At 35.6% G+C, this 11464-nt stretch overlaps 2 protein-coding genes across 2 annotated transcripts; both read left to right on the top strand.

The window, feature by feature from the left end:
- LOC107778199 (phosphate transporter PHO1 homolog 10) lies at positions 1-9364 on the top strand. The gene is made up of 14 exons (XM_016598413.2): positions 1-140; positions 4111-4782; positions 4958-5294; positions 5415-5463; positions 5606-5677; positions 5803-5932; positions 6096-6216; positions 6340-6592; positions 6673-6777; positions 6865-6909; positions 6994-7143; positions 7976-8254; positions 8343-8479; positions 8693-9364. Exons 2-14 carry the CDS (start codon positions 4221-4223, stop codon positions 8796-8798), a joined length of 2346 nt encoding a protein of 781 aa, XP_016453899.1. The 5' UTR covers positions 1-140; positions 4111-4220; the 3' UTR covers positions 8799-9364.
- Positions 9365-9932: 568 nt separating this feature from the next.
- LOC107778200 (uncharacterized) lies at positions 9933-11011 on the top strand. Its single transcript, XM_016598414.2, has one exon. It carries the CDS (start codon positions 10001-10003, stop codon positions 10592-10594), a length of 594 nt encoding a protein of 197 aa, XP_016453900.1. The 5' UTR covers positions 9933-10000; the 3' UTR covers positions 10595-11011.
- Positions 11012-11464: the final 453 nt, after the last annotated feature.

The following is an 11464-nucleotide window of genomic DNA, read 5'->3' as shown; positions in this document are numbered from 1 at the left end:
CAAAAAAAAAAATAGAAAGTTGATAAAAACTCCATTTAAAAAGTTGTATTATAAAATCCCAGCATTTATTCACATTCTAAAAAGTTCTTCTTCACCCGCTCTCCAGTTTCTGCATCACCTGCCATTTCAAACGGTGAACGGTGCCGACCAATTTCCCTCTTTTGTTGTATAATGCACTATGCATGTGTTTTGTGTAGTTTTCACAATATGTATGTGTGTGTGTGTGTGTGTGTGTGTGTATTTGGCACATAAATAACAGGGAAAATGAATTGTGACTCTGAGGCATTAAGCTCTACTTGTAATTCTATTTACATTCTGTTTTGAAGGAAGTTTCTGGTTTTGGGTTTTACATTTGAGTTGAAGCGTAATTGGTAAAGTGGAAAGGTTGTTGGTTTGTATTTCAATACTGTGTATGCTTAGTTCAATGTGCGTTATAATCTGCTTAATGATGTTCTTACGTGGAGTACTAATTAGTATAAGCATGAAAAGCGTCTTATAATGGAGGAGTTTTAAGTTTATGCCAACTATTGGAATTCTGAAGTTTTTGTCTAATTAGCTTCTCCACGTTTCTCGTTCAGTGACCCAAATTGGTTTGACTGATTGTTTCTTACTCAAGTTGGCAACCTTGATTAAGATACTGGTGATTTCTGAGAGAAAGAGTATGAATTGCAGATTGCATAATACTTGATAGTAGGATTTATCAACTAAACAGAGAAAAAGCATGAGTTGCAGATCGCATATATATTTGATAGTGTTGATTTTTAGCACTTTTAATAAATTTTAACCTATAATAACTGGCTAGTGGCTACTTACCATTTTTACTAGGTCATCAATTAATGTTTATCATAGATAATTACTAGTAATTACCTTAGAAGTAATTGATTGTGTATACTTTCTTTTTTTATATAGTGTATAGAACTTAAACTCTACCTGATATGATAGGCCAATCGAGGTGATAGCTTCCTGTACAGTAGTGATGAATAGATACAAATGTGGATTCGTTGGATTCGTCAAAATGAGAAATCCCTCTAGCTAGTCATTGCTTCACCTGATGATTGAAGAGATGCTGTAGGATCTCCAAACTTTAGCCCATCACTAAAATTGATATATAGACTTGTGTTTAAATGCTAGCTTTCTTCTTAGTGTTGGAAAGGTCCCAAGTAATACTATTCCAGTGCCACTTCAACCATAGCAAAACATCGTTTCTATCTGTCTTTGTTTCTTCTCATTCTTATTTGTGGGAAGGAGGAATAGTTTGTTAGTTTAGCCTCCTCTATTCATCTGATTTTATATCTTTGATTGTGTAACATGGCCAATATTTTGGCTAATGGAGTCCATCTCACATAAGTATAAACATCTTTGCAAAGTGTAGACTTTGTTGGCAATATTCTTTGGGACCCAAAAATATTGCATTGTGTGGTGGACATTATTTGCACAAGTTGTATCTCTTCTTTTACACCTAAGAGGCCAAGACTTTTTTGCCTATAAAAAGGAAGGCCATTAGTTCATTTTAAACACACCAACAAGACTTGAGTCTTCATTTCTTGTTTCTTCCTTTCCTCTTTTATTAAGAGTGTTTTGTTTGAGAGTTAGTGTTGGGAAGCACTTGTGTGAACCCTTTCTTTGGAGTTATCTTGTGAGGTTATTCTCTTAGGGTATTTGGGATTAATTAGAGTATTTACTCTAATTTTGTACTCTCTTTTGTACTCTTATTGGTATAGTGAAATTGCTCCTCTCCGCTTGTGGACGTAGGTCACTTTGACCGAACCACGTTAAATTTGTGTCTTCTTTATATGCTTTAATTACCGTTGTAATCAACTTCCATTGTCTTTGTTATTGTCATTATACCGTTGTTTGGCTAAATTCCGCACTACCCGGGCTCTCGATCCTAACAAATTGGTATCAGAGCCGGATCTAACCGGGTTTGTTTCAGTAGCCAATATGACTTTAACAAAGATTTATGTTGAGAAATTTGATCGAAGTGCAAACTTCGGAATGTGGCAATTAAAGATGGAGGCTATCCTAATTCAGGATGGCTTAGATTTGGCGTTGCAAGGAAAGGAGAAGAAGCCGGATAAAATGACGGATGGGGAGTTTGCCATCATAGATAAAAGGCAAAATAAGATATCATCTTAAATCTCTCAAATGAGGTTTTACGTGAAGTTTCTGTAGAAACTACAGCCAAAGGCATGTGGGAAAAATTGAAAACCTTATATTTGAAGAGGACGGTGGAAAATAGACTTTACCTGAAGCAAAAGCTTTATACAATTCGTATGGGTGAAGGTACCTCTATTCTCTCTCATCTTGACACCTTTGATTCCATTATTATGGATTTGAGTAATATAGATGCTGAAATTAAAGATGAGGATCAAGCTGTGTTACTATTTTGTTCTCTACCCCATCTTTTAAGCATATAAGAGATACTATGCTTTATGCAAAGGATAATATCTCTTAAAAGGATATTAAATCTATCTTAAAATCAAAAGAACAGATAGATAGTGATATTACTGGGGAAACTAGTGGAACTCAAGCGGAAGTTGACTTGTTTGTTAGGGGCAAATCCGACTCCATATCCAGATACAATAATTTAGAGTGTCGCTATTGTCATAAGAAATGTCACATTATCTCCGAATGCTATAAGCTGAAAAATAAAGAAAAGCATAAGGAAAGGAAAAATGAGCACAAAAATATTGACACTGCCGAAGCAAGTGTAGCTGCTGATGAGACTGAGGGAACTATTTTTTTTAGCAACTAATAATAGTTTCAAATCTAACAGTGAGTGGATTTTAGATTCGGGTTGTTCTTATCATATGTATCCAAATTGGGATTTATTTACCACATATGAATCTATTGGAGGTGGAGTTGTTTTGATGGGCAACAATGCTGCCTGCAAAGTTTTTGGAAAAGGTACAATCCGAATCAAAATGCACGATGGTGTGGTGAGAATTCTCACCGATGTTAGACATGTTCCTGACTTGAAGAAAAATCTTCTCTTTGGGCACTCTAGAATCTCTTGGGTGCAAGTACACAAGTTAAGTTGGAGTTCTGAAAGTTTCTCATAGTGCTCTTATGATCATGAAAGCACACAGATCTAGTTCGTTGTATACTTTATTGGGATCTACTATTATAGGCCCTACTACAGTTTCGGTATCAGACAACTTGTCTGATTTTGATGGCATTAAATTTTAACATATGCCCATTGGGGCTTTAGCGGAGAGGGTGGAGCAAATTTACTATATCAGCCAAAATTTGGCCAAGGTGGAGATTTGTAATATGGCTAATATTTTGGCTAATGGAGTCCATTTCACATAAGCATAAGTATCTTTGCAAAGTGTAGACTTTGTTGGCAATATTCTTTGGGACTCAAAAATATTGCATTGTGTGGTGGACATCATTTGCACAAGTTGTATCTCTTCTTTTACACTTAAGAGGCCAAGACTTTTTTGCCTATAAAAGAGAAGGCCATTAGTTCATTTTAAACACACCAACAAGACTTGAGTCTTCATTTCTTGTTTCTTCCTTTCCTCCTTTATTAAGAGTGTTTTGTATGAGAGTTAGTGTTGGGAAGCACTTGTGTGAACCCTTTCTTTGGAGTGATCTTGTGAGATTATTCTCTTAGGGTATTTGGGATTAATTAGAGTATTTACTCTAATTTTGTACTCTCTTTTGTACTCTTATTGGTATAGTGAAATTGCTCCTCTCCGCTTTTGGACGTAGGTCACTTTGACCGAACCACGTTAAATTTGTGTCTTTTTTATATGCTTTAATTGCCGTTGTTATCAATTTCCATTGTCTTTGTTATTGTCATTATACCGTTGTTTGGCTAAATTACGCACTACCCGGGTTCCCGATTCTAACAAATTGGGTGTTCATATTTTCTTCTGAAGCGCTGATCTGAGATATTATGAGCTAAATTGAAAGGTGGATAGAGTAAACTTTGTGATGCCCTTTTTTTGTGTAATTGGATGCCCAATTCTCATTTTCTATTTCAGTTGTTAATAGCACCTTGTTCTGGCATGCTAATCCTTGTGCAGGAAAAATACATAGTTCCATTTATTATTACTAATCTTTATCTCACTGAAACTCGATCATTTGAATGTGAGTTCGCAGATATATCCTCAGCAGTCAGGCTTTTGCTTTCAGTAAAGGGTATAACTATTAAGTTTCAGGCGGTCATAAACAAATAAAAATAAAACATTGGAGTTTGTTGAGTCGCAAGAATGAAGTTTGGTAAGGACTTCAAAAGGGAAATGGTCCCAGAGTGGATAGAAGCTTATGTGGATTACAATGGACTCAAACAAATATTACAGGATATCCGCCATTCCAAGGAAAGCAAACAGCCTCCAACTCCTGCAAGAAGTTTAGAGCAGAGGTTGGCATTATATCGGAACTTTAGTGGTCTAAATCTACAATCCAGTGCTCAGAATACTGGTGATATTGAGGACCAGGTGATATCAGTGAACACGGTGCACCATGAAAACTCTGGAAAGTTTTACATAACAAAGTTCCTGGGATCTCCTGAAGGAGCAGAGAATGAAATTAGGTTCTTTAACAAACTAGACCAAGAGTTCAACAAGGTTAATACCTTCTATAAGGACAAGGTGGATGAAGTCATGAGGGAAGTAACTTTGCTGAATAAACAGATGGACGCGTTGATTGCGTTACGTATCAAGGTGATGGGTCCTGGTTTCGATGCTTTTGGTTCCCTTCAACGTCTTTCATTTGACATTAACAATTCAACGCCCTCGAGGATTACATCTCCTCTCAGAATGACAACTGTAGGTATGGGGGACAACCACATCCACTTCATGAATTTCACCTATAGACTATCTTTCCCTTCATGGTGGGATTAGGCAGAAATAAATAAGATTCAGGAGTAAATTTTTTCCTTAGCTGATGTTTATGTATATTTGGTTTTAGTGCATTTTCAGATTCTTAACTAACTGTCAATGTACAGATACAGATCATATGCCTGTCGGCACAAGTTTTGACCCAAGTTACAGCAGACAGGGTTCTAGTACTAATGCTTCACATCCTAAGGTTCCCATTAACCGCAATACTTTAAGAGAGAAGAGAGATATTGATTCACAGAAATCCGATCCTCTTGAAATCCTAGATCACATTAAGATTGTTAATACGTTTGAAAGTCCCATGTCGACTATAAGAGGCGTCTTGAAAGAATCCAAAGAGAATGATTTGAGTTATAAGAAAGAGGAACTAAAGAAGGTTGAACAGCGGCTGAAGATTATTTTCTTTGAGTTCTATCAAAAACTTCGCCTTCTAAAACACTTCAGGTACTGGAAAATAGAGCTTGGCTTGCTTTCCTTTCCAAAAATATTCTTTCAATTTACTTTAATTTTCTATACTCGATGGCTCTCATTCTGGCCTGCTAATTTTTGGATGAATTGTACCAGCTATATGAACCTTTCTGCATTGGCCAAGATCCTCAAAAAATATGAAAAGGTCAAGTTTCGCTAACCAAAATCTTATTTGCATTACATCAGTTACAAGTGAAAGCAACATTCTGAACAAGTACTAAAAATGCTTCAGTCTGTCACTTTGGATCTTGAGATCCTAAAATTTTGAATCTTTTTTCCGAGTGCAGATTACATCTAGAAAAGCAGCAAGGTCATACATGAAAATGGTGGATAAATCTTACCTTGGAAGCTCTGAGGAGGTTAGTCTAATCTATCTTTCCACCATTAGGATTATGTCATACTTTTAAAATGAAACTTTTTATCACGCAGGATGCCTTTTCTTGAAAATGACTATATACATTGATGGTATCATGTCATTCTTTAGGTTACTAGTCTTCTGGACAGGGTAGAGACCACCTTCATCAAGCATTTTTCACACTCAAACCGCAGAAAAGGCATGAAAATATTGCGTCCAAAGCATAAAATAGAGAAACATCGTATAACGTTCCTGTCAGGCAAGTAATGCAAACATATGATGTACTATCATTTTAAAGTATAGAACCGATGGGACAGTCACTTTTTTCTTCTGATATAACATGATTTCAGTTTTTGGTTTTATGAAACCCTTTGTATTTTGGGCCTTCACTTTGATTCAAACTTGTCCTTCACAATTTCCAGGTTTTCTCTCTGGTTGCTCGATTGCTCTACTAGTTGCTTTTATTCTATTAAGAGATGACAGAAAGCTGATGGATAAAGAAGAAGGGGCCTCTTATTTGGACAAGATAGTCCCACTTTACAGGTAAAGAAGGATCAAATTCGTTTCTATTTAGATTTTACTAATACAAGCACAGATGAAAATCCACATTTTTGAGTTTCCTGAGCCTGTAATTTGACTAGAGAAACGGTTTGAATTGTCTGGCAGTTTTTATGCATACATTGTGCTGCATATGCTTTTATATGCTGCAAACATATATTTCTGGAGGCGCTACAAAATAAACTATGCGTTTATCTTTGGTTTCAAGCAAGGAACCGAGTTAAGCTATAGGGAAGTCTTTCTTCTTAGTAATGGTCTCGCAATGCTTGTCTTTGCCGCTCTCCTGATGCATCTGCACATGAATTCAAGAGCTGAAGAATATGTAACACGTATTGAATATGTTCCTTTGGGATTGATGACGGTAAGATTTTAGAGCTTTCTGACTGATCGGTTCTAGTGCAGTTATATACTTTCTTTCACCAAAGATAATTCTGTATGCAGGTTCTTCTTTTTATTACTTTCTGCCCATTTAACATCATTTATCGCTCAAGTCGTTTGTTCCTTATAAGATGCGTCTTTCGCTGCATCTGCGCTCCTCTTTACAAGGTATAGTCAACCAATAAAGGTTGTAAATCAAAACTATATTGCTATCTCTGGGTGGGCTAATTCTCGTTAAATTCTCACTCCGTGCAGGTCACGCTTCCAGATTTCTTTCTAGCAGACCAGCTTACTAGCCAGGTTTTGTGATTTCCGGGCATTGTAAAGTTTCGTTTCTACTTGTCCGTCTGTTGTTGTAGTGGTTTAACTTCCTACATAACACAGGTTGAGGCAATAAGGAGTTTGGAGTACTACATTTGCTATTATACTTGGGTTAAATCTTCTCATGGACATAATACATGCCAAAGTCACAATGTCTATAACATATTTTACTTCATACTAGCGGTCATACCATATTGGTTTCGGTTTTTTCAGGTTTGACATCTTCTTCTGATTGTTATTTCTCTACGGTTAACTGTGCATGTGAAAAGATGAGTGACACTAAGGATCTACCATCCTTCTTTCAACTCTTATGATTCCTTGTCTCGACTTTTTTCCTAGACAAGTTAATCTTCTGGATTGTTTTCGCAATTATGAAATCTAACATCCCTTGTTCACCTACATCCTAGGTGGCTTCAAAGCATAAATCAGGTTTGTTAGGAATTCTTTTCTCTTAATATATTCGCATCTTCTCAATATAATACTGAATAACTGATATGTCTTGCTTCCATTGAAAATTGAAGTCTCAGCCATAAAATCGTTCATGGTTAAGGATGCCATAATTGGTTGTAAGTAGAAATTGTCATAAGCATTGAACCTATAATTCCACTATGATATCTATGAACAATCTGAGCATCCAAGCCAAGACCGTAAGATAACGATGTAGTAGTCCAAGACTTTATAAACCCTTTTAAAAGCCTATACATAATCCCTGTGGAACAACTATTTTCAACACCCTCCTGCATATGTAAACCAATTTTGTGCTTCATGCACGGATTTAAGTACAAACTTATGAGTGGCAGAATATGGGCTTACAAAGGTTAGCTCTAATAACATGTGAAAGAATATGAGCATCCAACTTAAAACCTCATAGTAGCGGATGGGGTAGCTCAAAACATATATAGACGGATGCCTTTGGAAGTCCTTACACAACCCACGTGGGCCAACTATATAACTGAACAATATTTTTATGACATTTCTTTCAATACTCGATCAGGAAATATTTTCCTTTAAAGTAAACTTACAGATGGTTATGCTTTTACTGTAGTGTATCCGTCGACTGTTTGAAGAAAAAGATCAAGCACAGGCATACAATGCCTTGAGATACTTTTTGACAATTCTGGCAGTTGTTATTAAAACAGCTTATAGTCTGAGAAAAAGTTTGACTTGGGAGGTGTTGGCTATTCTTAGCTCACTTGTCACAACTCTTTTCAACACATACTGGGATATAGTTGTAGATTGGGGGTTATTGAGAAGGAAGTCCAAGAACAAGTTCTTGCGGGATAAGCTCATATTGCGCCATAAAAGTGTATACTTCATAGCCATGGTAATTTCCATATGACAATTAAGTTGCTTCGATTCATCTTATGATGAGCTGTCAGCCACTCTAATCTTTTCTTCGACCTTCTCCACAGGTCTTGGATGTCTTGCTTAGATTTGCTTGGCTACAATTGGTATTAAAATTTAATGTGCCCTCTTTGCAAGGAAGTACTGTCTCAAGCATATTTGCTTGTCTAGAAGTAATTCGGCGTGGCATGTGGAATTTTTTCAGGTATGACCATCTTTCTTGCTGAATTTTCTGTTTGGGGAATCATTCCTATTCTCACTTCAATGATCACATTATGCCGAAGGGAGAATTTTTTGACTGACATATATTTATGATCTCGAAATTCTGTGAAATGACATTGGAACACTTTCCAGTCCAAGTTACAACTCTTCTTGATAATTGTACACGAACTGAGATAACATTTGGATTTGTTATCAGGTTGGAAAACGAGCACCTGAACAATGTAGGGAAATATCGCGCATTCAAGTCAGTACCACTTCCTTTCGTTTACCATGAAGAGGATGATGAGGACAAAGAAGAATAAAGATGAACATAATGTTTATTCATTAACTCATCAGATTGCTAGCAACTGCCAAAACTGTAGCAACCAATAAAAGTCATTCACCTGATATAGTACAACATCTAACATCAAAGGTCAAGAAATTTTCTACACTTCTGGACCTAAAGGAGGATCAGAAGAGTTGAACACATGTGAAACAAAGAACTAGGCAGACTACAGAAGCTGCAGATTTCTTTAAGGGCTATTTTATTGGCAAGATCAATGGTGATGAGGAGGAGAGAGAGAAAACAAAAAGTTATAAAAAAGAAAAAGAAAAAGAATAGAAAATGGATATATTCTTTAAAATTATTTAAATGTATAGTTGAAGTTCACAAATAGTGGATGCAATCACACGTACTACATCTGCCCATGGTATAGCTAACCAAGCATAACTTTTTTCTATTATTTTTTTCAAGCCAATAGAGCAATTGTTCCTAGTTGAGAATGATTTTGAACTAGTGATATATTGATATGTTCCCCAAATTCATAGGTCACGACATTCCTTTTGTTAACGAAACAATACCAAATAGAGTATTTCGTTTTCCATTAAATGGTGCAATCCATATTATCTTTTTTATTTTTCGTTGCTAAGGTTGATTTCTATCTAAAAGATACTTAGTTATGCCAGCCCTGAAAAATCAAAAGGCTACTTTTTTTTTATTTGGTTACATTAACAATTTTGATTGAATAAAATTAAAAACTACCATTACCCATGAAACAAATTCGTTTGCTGATTCTCTTTTTAACTTGATAATATAAGTACTTAATCTGTTCCAAAATAATCAGCTATTAATTAAGTCTCTTTTTCTAGAATTTAATATTTCACACCGTAATTTTCTGTAAAAAGTCATGCATAATTTTAGTGCGAAAATATTATTCGAAATTAATCCTCCAAAAAATGATATAAAAAAATCCTCAAATAATAATGATAATGGAGATGTAGTATTTTCCTCTCTTAAACTAAAAAAAAAGGAATTTATATTCCAGTTTTCTTAACTAATCATCCTTGACTTGTCAAAAACGAAAATACATCTGACTTTCTTCCTAAAAAAAAGAGAGACATACTTTTATGGAGTATAAGAAGAAAAAGTATTCAAAAAAAAAAAAAAAGACCATGCCAAAAGAAAAAGAGAAAAAACTATTATTCTCTGGAAAAAGAGGGTTTAAGAAGAGGTTTATGAGAAGACATGGGAAACTTCTTTTCCACACTTTCAGATACAAACCCTAGCTCCCCCAATTCTACCACCACCATGTCTTCTTCCACTGAATCCTCACCGACCCACGAATCAAAATCCGATCTTGAACCGACCCACAAATCTAAATCCGAAATTGAACCGATCCGTCAACCCGAAACCGCTGAAACCCAAAACTCTAAAGAGGAAATCAACACAGAAACCCAAGAAGAAAATGGAGAAAAAGACAAAGATACCAATTTGGAAGAAGAAGAAGAAGAAGAGGAGGAGGAGGGTGAATGTGGGTTTTGTTTGTTTATGAAAGGGGGAGGATGTAAAGACACTTTTACTGAGTGGGAAAAATGCATTGAAGAAGGGGAAAAGAACAAAGAGGATATTGTGGATAAGTGTTTTGAGGTTACTTCTGCTTTGAAGAAGTGTATGGAAGCTCATAGTGATTATTATGCCCCTATATTACAGGCTGAGAAAGCTGCTGAGGCTGAATTGAACAAGGAGTTGGACAAAGAGAAGGAGCAAGGGAATGGTGGTGATGCTTCGGGATCCGTGTCGATGGACCCTACATTGGACGGGAATTCAAATAATTCTTAGCTAAATCAGGGTTAGTAAGTCTCTGCAGAAGCAAAAGAATTGATCTTTATAAATTTTGGGGGTGGGGGTTATAGGTGATTTTGATAATTAAAATGTGGGAAATTTAGGAGATTTTTTTGAATTGAGGGAAGAAAATTAAGAGCTTTTGGCTAATGCTATAATTCCAATAGTTGTACTGAATTTGCCTCAAATTTTAACATTATACGGGTTCTCTTGAACTGAATAATTAGTCGCACTTCCTTCGTGTCATTGAGTGTAGACTATAGTTTCTTCTGATTTATGATAATAATTATGCTGGATTGAGTAGAAGAAATCTTCCAGCTATGACATTCAACTCTTGATATGTAAGTTGTGTCATTTGGTTATTAGCTACTTTTGGATAAATAAGAATTTGATGTTAATTTTTTGCTGCTGGAATTGGTATAGTAAATGTTGATTTATGTGTAAATGCATCAATGAAAATCATATGGATTAACTACTTTCTATCTTGTATTCTTCATCACTTTAGGAGTATGTTGTTCTTTCTGCAAGATTGCATTTGTTAGAGCTTTGGTAATGTGCAAGATAAGAATGCAAAATTTTCTGCGTGTTTAGCGGAAAATCGACTGAGCAAGATAAGAATGCAAGATTGCATTTGTTAGAGCTCTGGTAATGTGCATATTGTATCTTGTTACATCCTTTGATCAGTTGTTAAGTTCCAAGAGCTAGTCATATAGTTTATCAAAGTAAATCTTAATATTAGTAGTGTTATAACAACGAGACATTGGTTTGATTACTCATTGATGACATCAATCCCTTGTTTCCCAGAGCTCCCTGAAAATTTTATATTAACTTTCTGAAAACTATTTTGTTTTAAAGTCAACTTCATTT

The sequence above is a fragment of the Nicotiana tabacum genome, chromosome 24, assembly GCF_000715075.1.
Source record: "Nicotiana tabacum cultivar K326 chromosome 24, ASM71507v2, whole genome shotgun sequence".
NCBI classification, from domain to species: domain Eukaryota; kingdom Viridiplantae; phylum Streptophyta; class Magnoliopsida; order Solanales; family Solanaceae; genus Nicotiana; species Nicotiana tabacum.
The sequence above is the reverse complement of the archived record's forward strand: the minus strand, read 5'-3'. Positions and strand labels throughout refer to the sequence as shown.

Excerpts from the sequence above, each read along its gene's own strand:
- LOC107778199 (XM_016598413.2), top strand. The coding sequence starts at position 4,221 with ATGAAGTTTGGTAAGGACTTCAAAAGGGAAATGGTCCCAGAGTGGATA. Across the intron at positions 5,464-5,605 it reads TCCTCAAAAAATATGAAAAG|ATTACATCTAGAAAAGCAGC; the intron begins GTCAAGTTTCGC and ends TTCCGAGTGCAG. Across the intron at positions 5,678-5,802 it reads ACCTTGGAAGCTCTGAGGAG|GTTACTAGTCTTCTGGACAG; the intron begins GTTAGTCTAATC and ends GTCATTCTTTAG.
- LOC107778200 (XM_016598414.2), top strand. The coding sequence starts at position 10,001 with ATGGGAAACTTCTTTTCCACACTTTCAGATACAAACCCTAGCTCCCCC.